Source organism: Mobula hypostoma, chromosome X1, assembly GCF_963921235.1.
Source record: "Mobula hypostoma chromosome X1, sMobHyp1.1, whole genome shotgun sequence".
Classification (NCBI taxonomy): Eukaryota; Metazoa; Chordata; class Chondrichthyes; order Myliobatiformes; family Myliobatidae; genus Mobula; species Mobula hypostoma.
The window spans coordinates 14,544,646-14,563,329 of record NC_086128.1 but is presented as its reverse complement, the minus strand read 5'-3'; the positions used below and the strand labels follow the sequence as shown (position 1 = coordinate 14,563,329).

Here is an 18,684-nt window from a genome sequence, read left to right as displayed (position 1 = left end):
TGCTAATCTAGTAATATAGCCGTTCCCACCACTGTATCTGACAAGGCACAGAACCATGAACATAATGCCTGGCTATGGACTTACAAATGAGGAAACACTAGGAACTGAAGGTTCCTGCAAATACAAGGCCAGCTTTGCTAAACTACTGCCAGCTTGATCTTCCCTGAGGAAAATGATGCACAATGGCAGCAGTAAAGGAAAAAGGCAAAAGGAAGTGTTGCATCTTTCACAACCTCACAGCCATCCTTTGAAGTGTAATGTGGGAAACACAGCAGCCAAATTGTGCATAGCAAAATTCTACAAACAGAACATGTACACAAACAACTGGCCTGTTTTAGTGAGGTTCCTTCAGGGTAAATATTGGGACCAGGCTACCAGAGAGAAATCTCTTATGAATACCCTGAGGTGGACAAATATGATTTCATTAGTCAGCTCGAAGACAGCACCTTCAATAATGCAGCATTCCCTCAGTATTCACACTGAATGTCGGTCCAGATATCTGTGTCCAGGAAACAGCTTCCTGACTCTGAATCATAATAGCAGTTCTCCGAGCCACATGAACATTCATGCCAACTGTCTCGTAAAAACTGGTGGATTTTCAAATAACTGGGTACATAATCTCAAATGAAACATCTATTTCTCTTTTGCTCTGGCACTTTAAGTAGGTGCTGATTTTCCATATTAGCTCTGGCACCAAGTGTTTAGAAGTGTGACCGTCCAGTGTCAAACCTGTGCCTGTCCTTGCCCCACCAAAAGCCTGTCTCAATCTGCTGGCTGAAAGCCTTCAGTCATAGAGTACTCCAGCACAGAAAAAGGCCCTTCAGTCTATGCCGAACTGTTAGTCTGTCTAGTCCTGCTAACCTGTACCCGAACCATAGGCCTCCGTACCCCTCCCATCCATGTAATTATCCAAACTTCTCTCAAATGCTGCAATCAAACCTACATCCACCACCTCCGCCGGCAGCTTGTTCTCAACGCACCACCCTCCGAGTGAAGTTCCCCTTCAGACTTACCTTAAATATTTCACTTTTCACCACTAACCTATGACCCTTAGTTTGAGTTTCACCCTACCTCAGTGGAAAAATCCTGCTTGCATTTAATCTATCTATACCCCTCATAATTTTGCACACCTCAATCAAATCTCCCCTTGTTCTTCTATGCTACAGGGAATAAGGTTCTAACCTATTCAACCTTTCCCTATAACTCACGTCCAAAAGTTCCAGCAACATCCTGGTAAATTTTCTCTGCACTCTTTCAATCTTATTGATACCTTTCCTGTAGGTAGGTGACCAGAACTGGACACAATACTCCAAATTAGGCCTCACCAATGCCTTATACAACTTCAACATAACATCCCAATCTCTGCACACAATAGTTTGATTTATGAAGGCCAATGTGCCAAGAGCTTTCTTTACGACCCTATCCACCTGTGATGCCACTTTCAAGGAATTATCCCTCTGTTCTACCACACTCCTCAGTGTCCTACCATTCACTGTGTAAGACCTACCCTGGTCTGTCTTCCCAAAGTGCAATATCTCTTACTTGTCTACATTAAATTCTATCTACTACTTTTCAGCCCATTTTCCAGCTGGTCCAGATCCCGCTGCAAGCTTTGACAGCCTTCCTCACTGTCCACTATGCCCCCAATCTTGGTGTTACCTGCAAATTTGCTGATCCATTGCAATAGAGAAACAGAGGTAGTGATGTTCGGAGAACCCTGACTTGAGGAACAGAAAATTTGACCACAGGTCCAATGAAAACCATGCTCCCAAACCAAACTTGCCACCAAGGGCAAGGTGAATCACAGACAACAAGCCATTGGCTCGGGCTTCTTGTGCACAAATGCAATGTGCTTGACAAGATTAAACACAAGCAGGGTAGCACAGAGGTGCTCAAAACATCACTGGACAGAGTGAAATGGCTCTCGGTGCTCACAATGTGGGTTTAAGATAGCTACATTCACAAGAAACTAACAAACACTGGCGTAATTCCAGGAACAGGAACTCTGCTCCAATCAGCCACCAGCTGATTTTTTTTCCCCTTTTTGCTTGCCTCCCGCCTTACAATTAACATTACAATAAAAATTGTATCTGTTGCCCAGGCAACCTGCTGAGGAACAGGAGGAGTCTGAGCTCTTGCGCGCTCACCTTTAGGGCACAGGCCATGACACGGCTCACACATCTTTACCCCGTTTTTCTCGACCTCTGTCTTGCCACTGGGACAGATACGGACACATGAGCTCTGGTCCACGATGAAGTTTGCTGCAAGGTTAAACAAAAACAGAGGATGGCCCTGAAAACAGTCCCAAAATAAAGGATTCATCGTTCAGGATAAGGATGAGGACAGTTTTCTTCACCCAGAGAGTGGAGAATCTATGGAATTCTCTGCATCAAAAGGCCATGGAGGCCTAGTTATTGAAGTAATTCAACAGATTTCTATATATTTAAGAAATCAAGGAAACAGGAAAAGGAGAGAAGATTGGCCATAATCTTGATGAATGGTAGAACAGTCTGAGAGGCCAAATGACCTACTCCTGCCCCGATTTCTTACCTTTTTCATGCTCTGCCTCATGGGCTCAGTGATTTGCAGGAATTGGCTCATAAACTGTGCAACTCTGAATTGACTGTCACTGGCTGTGACAGAAACCGAACACCACTGAGGTATAAAACTGGCAGTTAGCTTTATGTGTCCTGCAGACGTGGAAATATGACACTTTTCACTAGCATGATGGCGTTCACCGTTTTAGAGAATCATTTATACAACCTGCAGAGAGGTGTGGGGAATTATTTTTTTAAACTTACTATGCTGCTGTGATCCTTGACCCTTTGCCAAAAAGGACAGTCACAGCAAATTCAACAGGAGCTCTCAGAAGAAAGAGCAAAAGAGTGGGAATATTCTCTGTAAACAGCCTGGTCCAGGCATTATGAGCTAAATGGTTCCTCCTATACCACAGTTTCTATGAAACTTCTCTGCCACTCTTTATGGGTATTGATTGCAAGCATTAGCAGGAACAAAACTCACAAGGTCAGATCAGAAAGTTGCAGTTTCCATGCCCTTCTGTTGAGTTAGCCAATTGCCTGGACACAACTTCGGTGGAAGAGAGAGGGGCAGGTATAACACTTGGTTATGGCAGGGGTAAAGGAAAAATAAGGGACACCATGTTCTCTCTGTGAGGAAGCCATCAATAGCTTACGTTGTCCAACAGCTGGACATGCACATCTCAGATCGTTGTGCAACACCTCCTGATGACGGTGCAGTTCCCAGGGATCAGAGAGTGGGAGACATTTCACGGCAACTTCAATGTACTTACCAGGGCAGCTCTTCACGCAGAAAGATCCGTACATGTACTTGGTGTCAGGGTTGCGCTCCAGCTGATAGGACTGCTTGTTGTAAATTAATGGTTGTGGACAGACTGGAACACAAGCGTTACTGTCATTGAAGCGTTTGCAAGCCTGTGGGAACAGAACCATCATTGGGAACAATCAGAATAGCATTAAAAAATTGCCCATTTGCACTCTGATGCTTGGGTACACTGCTGGCTCCCACTGCTCTTGGACATGTTCCTGCCATCTGTTGCTCCCTGCAAAGGTTCTTCACCATCAGCCAGCCCCACTCACTTCATAAAGCTCCGTTACCCTTCCTCTTCTTCAGCCACCATCACATGCTCAGTTTTAGCTATTTTCATTCTTCTATGAGTCACAAAATCACAAAGTGGTTTCAACACAGCCATTCCATCTATTGAGACAATACTGACTTTGTGGAAGAGCAATAAAGCTAGCTCCACCCCTCTGTTCTCTCTATCAATTCTTTCCTTTTCGATAGATACCTAGCTTACTTTGGATTGATAAACTACTACCCTGGCAGTGCATTCTAAACCATAACCACTTTCTAGTTTCCCCTCATGTCACTTTCCATCCTTCTCCTAATCACCTTCATTCTGTGACGTCTTGTTCTTCACTCCTTCTGTCAATGGGAATTGCTTCTCTTTGTCCTCTTCAGATCTACTCACACATTTCTGGTTCCAAGGAGGGCAACCCCAGCCTCTTCAGTGCATCCAGATTACCAAAGTCCTTCATCCCCAGAATGATCCTAACAAATCTCTTCCGCACTTTCTCCAAAGCCTTCACATATTTCCACTCACAGTTGCTCACACTATGTCTCTTCGGACCCCACCCAAGCCAGCTGCTTCCATGCCAGCAGTCCTCATTAGATCTTTGCTCACTGTCATACTGTCTCTTGGTGCTTACTTCACTCTTTGGGACTCACTCTGTCAATCCCTGCTTCAGAAAGATTTTCTATCGGCAGTGAGCGTCGGGATCCGTTACCCAAAATTGCCTGGCATTCAGATAGACAGGAAAAATAAAGCAGGGTTCATGTTTCAAACTGACCTGATACATTAACTCAATTTCTCTCTCCCCACAGATATTGCTGAACTGTTTCTCCAACATTTTCCAATTTTCAGCGCAGGCTTTTCTTTTGTATCAGAATTCACATTATGAAAATGAGGACTCCAGATTCTAAAGTGAGCTTAGTGCTTCATGACCAGCAGTGTGCTCTGGAATTGTAGTCACTTTTGCAAAGCCAGAATTTCAATGGTTCAATTTAATATCAGAGAATGTACATAATATACAACCTGAAATTCTTACTCTCCACAGACATCCACGAAACAGAAGAAAAACCCCAAAGAATAAAGGACAGAAAACATTAGAACCGCAATCCCCCCCCGCACACGAGCAGCAGGAAAGGCATCAACCCATCCCCTCCCCTCACTGGCTCCAGCTAAAGCATCAAACCCTCACCACGCACCATGCAAGCAATAGCAAAGTCCCCAGAGACCATGATCTAGAGTCCATCCCAACACTTCGACATCTCAGACACTCTCCCTCACACAAAAGGACTTACGAAGCAGTTGGTATCTTTGGGGCCGGAGCAGCCCCCAGCACACTCGCTGTGGCAGCACTCGCTCGGGTTGTGTTGTCCAAAGCATCGGCCATTACACTGAGGAGCACACACTGATTTAGTCACTGGTGGGGGGGAAGAAAAAAGGAGAGTAAAGTCAGAATCATTGCAGCTTTTGCGCTCCTTCATCGTTTCCCTGACAGCATTGATTCCTGCTCAGGTCCCCAGGGGAGGCACATGTACTTCGGTTCACGCAAGTGAACATCTTTCAAATGCGTGGGCAGGAATTGGTTATTCAGCTCCTCAATCCTGCTCTGCTAGTCATTGACCTACCTTCTTAGCTGATTCTCATGTTCAAAAATATGTAAATAACCTGAGTGTTCTCAACAACCAAGCCCTCAGGGGCAGAGACGCAAAGGGTGAAGAAAATTCTCATTTACATCTGAAATGGGCAGCACCTCACCTTAATACACTGTCCTCCCAGTTGTGAACTCGCCACCTTGAGGAAACAGCCTCTCAAAATTATTGTTTCTCATTTGCACACACTGGATGTTTTTTGTGTGGTTTTTGCCCCATCCTTTGTAAACTCTAGAGACTGTTGTGTGAGAAAATCCCAGGAGATCAGCAATCTGAAATATGCAAACCACCCCGTCTGGCACCAACAGTCATTCCATGTTCAAAGTCACTCAGATCACATTTCTTCCCCAATTCCAATGTCTGGTCTGAATGACAACTGAACTTCTTGACCATGTCTGCATGCTTTTATGCATTGAGTGACTGCAAAATGATTGACTAATTGGAGATTTGCGTTAATGAGCAGATGTACCTAATAAAGTGGCCACCGAGTATATGTCAGTGATAATAAACCTGATTCTGATTCAGTGAGCTGGCCTGTAAGGGTCAACCATTGCAGCGTGAACCAATTAACCTATAGGAGAGCCAAGTATGCATCTTTTGGAAGGGCAATAAATTCCAGATTAATGTTAGATCCAATCAAGTTCAAAAAATAGCTTTTTTTATTTTCTCACTTCTTAAACACATCCTTGGGATCACGATTTAGATTTAGGTCAGGTATCGGGAGACTGAGGTCCTTTAACATCTGCCGGACGATGCTGAGGATGTTCTACGAGTCTGTGGTGGCCAGTGCTATCATGTTTGCTGTTGTGTGCTGGGGCAGCAGGCTGAGGGTGACAGACACCAACAGAATCAACAAACTCATTCATAAGGCCAGTGATGTTGTGGGGATGGAACTGGACTCTCCGACGGTGGTGTCTGAAAAGAGGATGCTGTCCAAGTTGCATGCCATCTTGGACAATGTCTCCCATCCACTACATAATATACTGGTTGGGCACAGGAGTACATTCAGCCAGAGACTCATTCCACCGAGATGCAACACAGAGCGTCATAGGAAGTCATTCCTGTCTGTGGCCATCAAACTTTACAACTCCTCCCTTGGAGGGTCAGACACCCTGAGCCAATAGGCTGGTCCTGGACTTAATTCCTGGCATAATTTACATATTACTATTTAACTATTTATGGTTTTATTACTATTTAATTATTTATGGTGCAAATGTAATGAAAACCAGTTTCCCCCGGGATCAATAAAGTATGACTATGACTAAATAGTTCTTTAGTACAATAAGCTGGACTCAACCTCACAGTCTACCTCATTATGATCTTGCACACTGAAAGTGCCTGCAGTGCACCATCTCTGTAGCCGTTACACTTTATTCTGCATTCTGTTATTGCTTTACTGCGTTCTACCTCGATGCACTGTGTAATGATTTGATCTGTACAAACAGTATACAAAATGAGCTTTTCACTGTATCCTGGTACATGGGACAATAATAAACCAATTCCAGACTCAGTTACCGAGCATTCATGGCCGAGATTCAGAGATTTTAGAACTCCATGAAATTCATGGCGGGAGGAGAAGATGGCAGCGGGCCATGCGTGCGCAGCTCTCCGGTGAAAATGATATTGTATCTGTTAAAATGGGGGCCGTGGACAATTCTGATTTGATGGAGAATGGACGTGAAAGCACAGAGGAACATCTGGAGAAATTTCTGAAACGCCCGTTCACTGCTGTTGTTACTGCGTGATCGGGAATCTTTCGGAGGGTAGGCCTCAAAATCCCCGGCCTTGCCTGCTTTTGGCGACCGAGAAGGAGGTCAAATTGTTCGGACAGAGATGGCACTCAGTACTCGGTGTCAGAGAGCTGATCAGAGCTCGAAGTTTTCGGATAACTCAGAGACAGATTGTGGTCAGCATGGCAGGGAGAGTTTTTCTTCCTTCTCCCGTCTGCGTGAGATGTGGGACATTTGAGAAACTTCGAACTTTACTGTGCTCACGGACTTCTTCATCAAGTTATGGTATTGTTACACTGTTTGAAACTATATGTTATAATTATGTGGTTTTGTCAGTTTTTTTAGTCTTGGTTTGTCCTGTGTTTTGTGTTATCACACCGGAGGAAATAATGTATCATTTCTTAATGCATGCATTACTAAATGACAATGAAAGAGGACTGCAGGTCTTCATAATCATAATTCAGAGGGATATTGGAAAAATGGGTTGAAGTTAGAGGATCCACTGCAATCATACTGGCGTAGCGGTTAGCATGACACTATTACAGCTTGGGGCATTGGCGTGCGGAGTTCAATCCCGCCATTGTCTGTAAGCAACTTTGTACATTCCTTCCCACATGAGGGTGGGTTACCTCCGGGTGCTCTGGTTTCCTCCCACAGTCCAAAGATGTACTGGTTAGTCGGTCAATTGGTCATTGTAAATTGTGCTGCGATTAGGCTGGGGTTAAATCGGTGGGCTGCTGGGCAGCGCAGCTCAGTGGGCCGGAAGGGCCTGTTCCACGCTGTATCCCGAAATAAAATAAATAACATCTGAATAGTGAAGCAGGCTCAAGGGTGTGAATGGTCTACTCCCGAACCTATCACTTAATCTTTGGTGAGTGGGACTGCTTAAAGCAATGCTAGCCGGGACACCAAGCAAACTTTTTGCTTCTCCGGCAGTTTTATTTTACCCCAATCAACAATTCAATCAGGTCTTCAGTGAAACAACTAATCCAGAAAGTACATCCCTGACCTGGTGACACTTCACCGGTCTGGAAAATCACACATGAATACAGAAGGTACTTTCAAATCTTGGAATAAAGCAATCACAACCTGCCAATTCAGTTCAAATTGACACTAATTTATAGACAATCTATAACTACTTGGAGTTTTGTGTGTCTGAAAGGATTTGGCATGTTTTTAAATACAACTCCCATTCATAGTGAGAAATTGTGTGTAAATCACTTCAATATTGAATGGTTTTAATCCAAGGCACACTGCTTGTGTCAGCTAGCCAAATGATGATAGCTGCCATTTCACCCACCAATACCAACTGCTTCCTAGGAAATACTGTGTGTTGGCTTGTCTGACTGAAACAACATTTTGCTAACAGACCTCCAAGAGGACCACAACCTTGTCATGGTTTGAAGGCGTGCATACCTCAATGACCCAGAGAGCTATGCTGGCTGGAGTTAGGCCTTTATGCTTTGGCTCTTGGTAGGGTCACCTACACCAAACAGGTGAAAGGGTAGAGACCAGACTAAGAGTGGTCCACCGGTCCTCCAGGTTCAGGGGTTCAGCTCAGGGCTAACAACTCTGACTGGTCAAACAAAATTGTTATGGAAATAGCGACGAAGAATCCTTCTACCTCTGAGTGTGACAGTATTCCTGAGTTTCCACCTGGGACTTGCATGACTAACGGCAGTGAAAACCGAGAGGAAACTACTGACACGATGAAGGAAGCCCTGAACACTGCCAGAGATCGAGGACCTTCATTGTTGCTCTAAACGCCAACAGCACAATGGGTAGTAGGTAAGTAAGTTGCTAACGGAACCTCAGATCAAGCTAGATGATCCATATGAACAGAGGAACTAAAAGAATGATCCACTGCCACATGCACATGATGGGACTGTACTCTAGATAAGTCTGTGCTAAAAACATGATGCTTGAAACACTCAAGAGATTGGGCAGCATTAGCAAGGAGAGAGAAAGGATCAATACCTCAGTTCGAAGACCCATAAGAAACGGAAAAGTGAGAAAACAAACATGTTTTAAGTTGCAGAGAGGAGGAAGGATAGAGGGACAGAGGGAATATCTGTGATAGGGTGCAAACCAAAGTTGCCAACAATTGCTTGAAAAATGGCAATTGGACAAAAGAATATTAAGGTAAATTGAAAAAGAAAGGCCCAGGTACATAACTGGAAAAAGTGCGTGGGAAGCTGAGATTTTACCTGAAACTTTTAAGTTCAATATTAAGGCAATAGCCAGCCAGCACCATGCAGCTTGTTACCATAGAGAAACCTCACAGGCAAAGAGAGTGGGAATCACCAGCTTTCCATCACACCCGATGGGAGATGATGAGGGAGGATGTAGGATCCAGGTGCTTTGTCAAGACCTAGAGCAGGTGCTTCCAGACCTCGCTGCTGAGACACCTTACTGCTAAGCAGAAGGACCCCAGCACCAGCCCCTATATGCTGACCCTCCACACCAGGCACTGGATGATTAATTGTTGCGGGAGCTCCAGCTGAGAGCAAGGATTCACACCAGTTCCTCTGCACGGCCGAACAGAGCTCACGCACGTCTCTTTTTTAAAGTATAGGTGAATCACGGTGCACTCCTCTGCATATTTTCTCTGTCTCACATGCAATTCATTAACAATGCACTTCGCAGTAACAATTACTTACAGATCTGACAGTCAAACTCACTCGGGCCCCAGCAATGTCCTTTACAAGATGGATGACACTGGGAACCTGAAAAGCAGGAAATAATCATCATTATAAATCATAAACACATAGCCCTAAGAGTCAATGACATTATAATGATAAATTGGAAATTGAGCGATTAAGGGACAGATGAACAAACTAAACCAGCCATGCACATTTAATTTTGGACCTGGCTTTCTTCTGCAAAGAATGTTTCTGTAAAGGAGGAGGCCATTCCATCCATCATGTCTGTGCTGGAGCTGCTGCCACACCTGGCTTTGTTATTAGCTATGAGATTTGCCAGGACCAGATTAAATGGGAGGGATCTGAACTAGCAGTTAAGCTTGATTCAATGCCCCTGAGAGGGATGGAGATGAAGAGAAGCAGAAAACACATAAGGAGATTGTCAAAAGCTCCCCAGCACAGACTTTAGTGAGTTGAACATCAGGTTTAAACAAAATCCTCCATCTGCAAGTCCCAAGTCATGAAAGTGATGGAATACTTCTCACTTGCCTGGATGAGTATATCTTCAATTCTGAAGAAATTCCACACCTTCCAGGACATAACCTGCCTGAATGGAACCTCAACCTCCACCTTCAACAGTCATCCCTGCACCACCAGTGGACAGTGGCTGCAGGGTGTACCATCTACAGAAAGTGCACTGCAGTCGCTTACCATAGCTGCTGCTACAACATTCCCAAACCCATGACTCCAGCACTTCAGGTAAGAACAACAGGTACATGGAAAAGCACCACTTGCAGGTTCGGGGTTATGCATCTTTTCATTTACCATGGGGCAGAAGCCCGAAATTCCATACACCAAGTTCAAGACCAGCTATTTCCCTCCATTCGGTCCTTGAACCAACTGGTAAAACCCTTATCACTACAGTTTAGCAACACTATGACCACTTTGCACTAATTATGTTTTCTTGTGAAAACTTTGCATTTATGTTTAATATATGTTTAATTTGTGAATGTTGCTTATCTGATGCTGAATGCCTGTGATATTCCTGCAAGCACCTGGCAAGATGACGACTAAATAAATAAATTCCTCTTCAAGTCACACAACATCTTTACTTGGAAATATGTCACTGGTCCTTCATCACTGCTGAGTCTAAACTCTGGAACTCCCTCCCCCAGCATTACCATGAGTACCTCGAAGGGAGTTACTGATTGGCAATAAATGCTAACCTTAAGTGAAACACAGATATGAATAAAAATCAAGACCAACTTATCGTGCAAGTTTATAAAAGCGCAGATTCCAAAGTTGCTACTCCTAGCTGTTTGGGTGTAGTACTCACAGCCTTTGATGGCATGCTTTGTCTCATTGAAGTCCATTCTCTCCTTTGGGTTGTGTAGGATGTCAGCCCAATCAATTGACTGCGCGTGGCACAGAAACTTGTTGGATTCCAGATATACACCTCCCACCAGAATCTCTGCAGAGCACAAAAAAAAACAAGTGGAATAGTATAAGTAAAGAAATGAAATAACGATTGTTGAAAGTCCAAGGAGATGCAAGAGAAAATTTTATTTTGGGGCTAATGCAGGGAATGAGCATTGCTTGGAGTATGAGCACAAAAGTTGCCAAATTCTAGTAAAACCTCAGCTCAAAGTACTGCAATTGGATCACAGTTTATATAGACTACAGATGTTCTTTATGTTGGAAGATTATTCTTGAAATATCTAAAATACCATTCTATTTCAGCTATCAGTCTTCCAAATCAACAAACTTTCTCACAATATTCCTTTATTTGATGGTGAACATGTTCTTCCTTCAGTGTTCTTTACCTGGCTAGAAGAAAATAAATATCTGCCATTGAGACCTTTGTGGTTAAAAGAATCATGCACCACGGCCAATATCCACATCTAATCAAGCCTCTCAAAGTGTGAGTGCACATGATATTGTTGGGTATTTCAATAGGCGCATATGGAGACTTCCCTAATTTCACTCTAGGTTACAAAAATGTGTTACAGACAGTCCTATGGACAAGCAAAGCCACAGACTCAGTTATTTGCTTGATCTCAAGATTGGGTTTCAGGAATGCTGAGCAACAGAAAGGAAAAGATAGCTAGCCAAGGCTCATAGTCCTGATTAAGATAAGGCTCCCCATGCAAGGTTCCTTCATGGAGGCATGGGATCCAAGGGGACATTGCTTTGTGGATCCAGAACTGGCTTGCCCACAGAAGGCAAAGGGTGGTTGTAAATGGTTCATATCCTGCATGGAGGCCGGTGACCAGTGGTGTGCCTCAGGGATCTGTTCTAGGACCCCTCCTCTTTGTGATTTTTATAAGTGACCTGGATGAGGAAGTGGATGGATGGGTTAGTAAATTTGTTGATGACACAAAGGTTGGAGGTGTTGTGGATCATCTGGAGGGTTGTCAGAGGTTACAGCAGGACATTGATAGGATACAGAACTGGGCTGAGAAGTGGCAGATGGAGTTCAAACCAGATAAGTGTGAAGTGGTTCATTTCAATAGGTCAAACTTGAAGACAGAAGGGCAAAACTCTTGGTAGTGTGGAGGATCTGAGAGATCTTGGGGTCCGTGTCCATTGGACACTCAAAGCTGATGGTTGATAGTGTTGTTAAGAAGGCATATGGTGTGTTGGCATTCATCAACCGTGGAACTGAGTTCAAGAACTGTGAGGTAATATTACAGCTATATAAGACCTTAGTTAGATCCCATTTGGAGTAATGTGTTCCGTTCTGGTCACCTCACTACAGGAAGGATGTAGATACTATAGAGAGAGTGCAGAGGGGAATTACTAGGATGTTGTCCGGATTGGAGAGCATGCCTTATAAGAATAGGTTGCGTGAATTTGACCTTTTCTCCTTGGAGCGACGAAGGACGAGAGGTGTCCTGGTAGAGGTGTATAAGATGATGAGAGGCATTAATCGTGTGGACAGTCAGAGGCTTTTTCCCAGGGCTGAAATGGCTAACACGAGGGGGCATAGTTTTAAGGTGCTTGAAAATAGGTGCTGAGGGGATATCAGGGGAAAGTTTTTCACACAGCGATTGGTGGGTGCATGGAATGCGCTGTCAGCGACGGTGGTGAAAGCGGATACAATAGGATCTTTTAGGTACATGGAGCGTAGAGAAATAAGAGCTCTCTGCGGCAGTCTTTAGAGTAGGTTATGTGGTTGGCACAACATTGTGGGCCGAAGGGCCTGTAATGTGCTGTAGATTTCTATGTTCTATGTTCTAAGATTTAAGCGCTACCTGTGGCTGAGTGGGCTACATTCTTACCAGAATTTAGAAGGTGTGGATTGAAATCCTACTGCAGAGACTGAAACACAGAAATCCAGGCCAAAGGGAATACTTAAGAGATGTCAAACCCAATGGATGCGGAAGATGCTATGGCCACTATTTTGGAGAGGAGTAACATAATTCTCCCTAGTGCCCTGAAGCCAATATTTATCCTGTGCCATTTAAGTGCAACCTCTGGTTGGAGTATGTGTGTATGTGCGGAAAAGTGTTGAGACCAAGATTGGATCAGGTGTGATCTTACCGAATAACAGAGCAGACGAGAGGCCAATTGACCTACTTCTGCTCCTATTTCTCCACAGCAAGGTGAAATGGTTTTGGAGAGAATTCTAGTGAATGGGATCATGGAGTGGACAGCAGGCTGGGGACAAGTGTGTGGGAAACCTTCTAGATGCGCCCAGTCAGCCTGGTTTTCAAGCAACAGAGCAATATCCTAGAACCATGCATCATAAGCAAAAAGTAGCTCCAGCCTAAAGTGAAGAAAATGCAGGGTGCAGGGATCTCAATCTTTGTAAACACACTAACACTACTACTTAATAGGTAAACATTACCTTCCACCATTTATATGATAATCCTTTGTTTCAGTCTTTTAAATGGTGATCTTTGTACTGATAACATAATGTGCTGTAGATGGTTCTCAGGAGTTGATTAACTCTGGGGGGGTGTGGGGGAGAGGGGCAGCTGAGGTAGAAGTCTAAGGATAAGAGGCTTTTTGCAGTGAGTTGGTCATGGAATTTAATTTAAAACTGTCTTTATGCAAGACAGGAGGCCACCCTGTGAGAATGACCACGCAGAAGTGATATTTGTAACTGCAGGCAGCAACATCTTGGCCTAATGAAGGGATTTATTCAATTTAGTTTTTCCACCACTGGCAACCATGCTTTCAACTGCCTGGTCCCCAAACTCTGGAATTCCCTCCCTAATCCACACTTCCGATCCTTAGATTTCCCTCAATACCTGCATCACTGATTGAGCTTTTGCTTGCCTGTTCTTCTAATATCTCCTTATGTGACTCAGTATCAAATGTTTTATTTGGTTTGATAATGATCTCGTGAACTCTTTTGTGACGTGTTTCCTAAATTCTGTCCCGATCCCTACAGACACCCTTGCTAGATGTTTGCCATTCTGTATGACTGAAAGTTGTTGTTATCTTTGACTGGGACCCCCAACGCACCTGCTCAGACTAACAGTTGAAAATAACACCAATAAGAGAGCAGAGCGGTTAGCGTAATGCTTTACAGTGATAGCGATCAAGGTTCAATTCCCACTGCTGTCTCTAAGCAGCTTGTGCTCTCTCCCCGTGACCATGCGGGTTTCCTCCGGGTGCTCCGGTTTCCTTCCACATCCCAAAGACGTACGAGTTGGTGAGTGGGCACGCTATGTTGGCACTGGAAGTGCGGCTGGCGACACTTGCGGGCTGCCCCCAGCACAATCCTCGTTGATTTGACGCATTTCACTGTATGTTTTGATGTTCGAATGTACATGTGATAAATAAATAAAGCTCAACGAAAAGAAACATCCTGGTAATTACTGTGTCCAGTGTACAAAATCTGTGACAGTCATGGGCTGCACCAGCGCATCCTCAGACTGTGTTGGTTGTTGACACAAACAACACATTTCACTGTATGTTTCGATGTATGCGTGACAAATAAGGCTAATCTAATTTTATTAACCTGCCAGATGCTATACAGTATTGTTCACACAGACACACATCATCTTCTCACATTGCCCTGTGACTTTACCCAGGAGGATGGAGTAATGACAACGGTCTGCTCCATCACTGACATATGTAAAGAGAACCTTACTGGCGGACTTGATGTGGATTGTACCCTAGCTGTAGCCCACAGTATCTGTCAGTGGATAACAAACTTCCTAACAGGAAGGAAGCAGTATGCAAAGCTGCTTGTTCAATCCAACGTCTATAAGCACAGGCTCTCCCCGGGGCTCTGTTCTTTCACCTCTCCAGTTCTCATTTTATGCAGATGACTGTACCTCCACAGACAAACCATTAAAATCCTGAAGTTCATGGATGATATGATTGTAGCCAGTCTCATCTCTAATAATAATATGACCTGCTACCAAAGGGAGGTAGACTGTCGTGCAGCATGATGTGCTCGTCATAACTTGGAGCTTAAAGCTATCAAGACAGTGGAAACGAGGATTGACTTCTGCTGACAACCCCCTACCTGCCTCCCCCGTCCCCCTTGGAAATTAATGGTCAGGCTGTGTCTGTGGTTGAGTTATTCAAACTCCTGGGGTCTACCATTACCTATAAATACATTGAAGTGGGACAAGCACGTTACTCTCATCACGAGGAAAGCCCAGCTGAGATTGTCCTTCCTACACCAGCTTAGGAAACTTAACGTCTCAGGGTGTGCCCTGATGAATTTTTATTCAGTCATCATTGACAGTGTTGTGACCATCTCTATCACTCGATTTCCGCTGCCTCCTCACTCTCCAGGTCCAGACTGCAGCGAGCCGCTCATTAGAGAAAATTACTGATATTAGGAGACCTGTTCATTGCCAGAGCAAAGAAAAGAGCTGCAGAATTTACTGCAGACTCCACCCACCCTAACAGTCACCTATTCGCCAAATTGCCATCAGGGAGACGCTGCCAGTCCATCACCACCAGGGCTACACATCATCTCTGAAGTTTCTTTCTTGTAGCTGTCCAGCTTCTCAACAAAATTCACTCAGGTGTAATACTCTAACTGTCCCTGCACAGCATCCATTGAATGCTCTTTCCTGCTCTCCTCATTCTGTTGATAATTATTGAGTCTGTTCATGTGTTCACATTTATTTAAGACATGCGTGCATGTGACCGTTCTGCTAATTGTTGACTGCTCATGGCTATTTGCACTATTGTCTTGTAAATTGTTGGTTGCTATTGTGTTGTCTGTTTTGGTGCTGTCCTGTGTTTTTTGCTTGGCACCGAAACACAATCAATACTGGCATGCTTCACATACTGGCAATAAAGCAAGTCTGAATCTGATTCTGGCAGTTGAGGGTATACAGCCTGGTTAGAGGAGTGTGAGGTGGGGTGGGGGGATGGAATGTTGGAAATGAGGTGGAGTGAGTGCAGGAGGGTGGAGTTAGTGGGGAGTGGGATAAGGAGAACTTTTGGGGAGAGGAATGGGGGTTGAGTGGGATGAGGGCAGTGTGAAGGGACTCAGAATAGGGGAGGGGAGCTGATGTATGGGTGAGTAGAATGGGGGCAGCTTGATTTGGCTGTGGCTGTGGCAGAGCAAACAACAATCTTTGGATTGGCTGGTTCCACATAGCCTGTTGCCTAGTTTGAGGCAAAATTTGGCTCCAGTTCTGCTCCTTGGCTGAAAATCTGGTTTGACAGAAACTGCAATTCTCTCTCTGACTCATTGCAAAAGTCACAACAAATAAATCTTTTAATTAGACCTGTCATCCAACCCCACATCTTTAACAGAGACCTGGAGGGAAGCACAAAGGCACTTACTCGATGCAGAAATAGCCCCTTTTCCCCTGGGTTGGTTATGGGAAGGTGGAGGGTCTTCACTAAAACTTGAGCTAGCTTCAGTATCTGAGCACTAGCAGCTAGTCTAATGGTCGCTGTGTGGTATAAGGTAACGTCAGGCTCAGAGATGTTGGTTGCTTTAGTAGAAATGCTTGCCAGCGCTCCCTGTCCAGGTCCATACTGCCAAGATGTGGCCTCCTAAGCTCTTCTGTGCTCACAAAAAGTATACCCTTCAGACCAGACAGAGCAAAGGAAACTATGAAGTCACAGCGTCTGTAAAGTGCTTCAAAAGTATTGTAAGTCTTTGCCAAGGCAATGATGTAGACTACGGTTCCAGAGCACTCACTGCTCCCCGGGAGTCCCTCTCCAATTCCTCTTGCCCACCTGTCCAAAGATCTTACCTGTCAGATGTTTAAAGCCAAGCTGCTTCAGCCCTTGAATTCCATCTTTCCGGTAGTTGAGGATCACAGAGAGTGCATACTTGTCATCGTAGAGTGCTGTACCACGGATAATTCGCAGATTTTCCAGAGGAAGATACTCAAACTGATTTAGTGCCACGAGCAGGTAGCCAGTAACCTCCCGGATTGACTGTGGGGCAAAGAAGCCAATGTTAGATCTGCAAAGGGATATACTATACAATGCATGGGTTCGATCCAGAGTAAAGTTCCCTCTGCACTGTCCCATTAAGCATAAGGACAGCAAGGGTATGAAAAAGATCAAGTTCTATGTACACTCAAAATAATTTACCACCCTCTCAGAAGACACTCCATACTACATTAAACTTTTGACTTACTGTGTTCCACTCTCATCCAGTTTAATGTCATTACCAATATTCTGCAATCTCCTCCAGCCCCTCATACCTCAGAGACCTCATCCTCCTCTAAATCTGCCCTCTTGATCATTTTAGACAGCAACCCCCACTGCCACCCCTTCTCCCCCACTCCACTAACAGTTGTGCCTTCAGCTACTTGGGCTTAAGCTCTGAAATCCCCTTGCTAAATCTCTATGTCGCCCATCTCCCCTTTAGAATGCTCTTTAAAACTCATCTCTAACACCAAATATTGCTATTCATTGACTTTATTGTATTTCTTTGTTCTGTTGTGAATGCCTGCAAGAAAATGAATCTCATGGTGGCATATTGTGACTATTTGTTTGTTTATTTTGAGATAGAACATGGAACAGGCCCTTCTGGCCCTTCGAGCCACAACCCCAGCAACCACGGACAACGCCGATTTAAAGAGTGGGAATAAACGGGACCTTTTCAGAATGGCAGGCAGTGACTAGTGGGGTACCGCAAGGCTCAGTGCTGGGACTCCAGTTGTTTACAATATATATTAATGACTTGGATGAGGTAATTAAATGCAGCATCTCCAAGTTTGCGGATGACACGAAGCTGGGCGGCAGTGTTAGCTGTGAGGAGGATGCTAAGAGGATGCAGGGTGACTTGGATAGGTTAGGTGAGTGGGCAAATTCATGGCAGATGCAATTTAATGTGGATAAATGTGAAGTTATCCACTTTGGTGGCAAAAATAGGAAAACAGATTATTATCTGAATGGTGGCCGATTAGGAAAAGGGGAGGTGCAACGAGACCTGGGTGTCATTATACACCAGTCATTGAAAGTGGACATGCAGGTCCAGCAGGCGGTGAAAAAGGCGAATGGTATGCTGGCATTTATAGCGAGAGGATTCGAGCACAGGAGCAGGGAGGTACTACTGCAGTTGTACAAGGCCTTGGTGAGACCACACCTGGAGTATTGTATGCAGTTTTGGTCCCCTAATCTGAGGAAAGACATTCTTGCCATAGAGGGAGTACAAAGAAGGTTCACCAGATTGATTCCTGGGATGGCAGGACTTTCATATGATGAAAGACTGGATGAACTAGGCTTATACTCGCTGGAATTTAGAAGATTGAGGGGGGATCTTATTGAAACGTGTAAAATTCTAAAGGGATTGGACAGGCTAGATGCAGGAAGATTGCTCCCGATGTTGGGGAAATCCAGAACGAGGGGTCACAGTTTGAGGATAAAGGGGAAGCCTTTTAGGACCGCGATGAGGAAAAACTTCTTCACACAGAGAGTGGTGAATCTGTGGAATTCTCTGCCACAGGAAACAGTTGAGGCCAGTTCATTGGCTATATTTAAGAGGGAGTTAGATATGGCCCTTGTGGCTAAAGGGATCAGGGGGTATGCGGGGGAAGGCTGGTACATGGTTCTGAGTTGGATGATCAGCCATGATCATACTGAATAGCGGTGCAGACTCAAAGGGCCGA

The 18,684-nt window shown here is 44.5% G+C and overlaps 1 protein-coding gene across 1 annotated transcript in view; it reads right to left on the bottom strand.

Moving 5' to 3' along the window:
* LOC134340405 (receptor tyrosine-protein kinase erbB-4-like) overlaps positions 1-18,684 on the bottom strand; it is a 138,693-nt gene that overhangs the window by 49,469 nt on the left and 70,540 nt on the right. Inside the window, exons 4-9 of the mRNA XM_063037587.1 lie at positions 16,816-17,002; positions 10,965-11,099; positions 9,647-9,712; positions 4,903-5,024; positions 3,311-3,452; positions 2,148-2,261 (exon numbers count right to left, since the gene is read on the bottom strand). Coding sequence (XP_062893657.1) covers positions 2,148-2,261; positions 3,311-3,452; positions 4,903-5,024; positions 9,647-9,712; positions 10,965-11,099; positions 16,816-17,002 — 766 coding nt within the window. The remainder of the gene's footprint in view (positions 1-2,147; positions 2,262-3,310; positions 3,453-4,902; positions 5,025-9,646; positions 9,713-10,964; positions 11,100-16,815; positions 17,003-18,684) is intronic.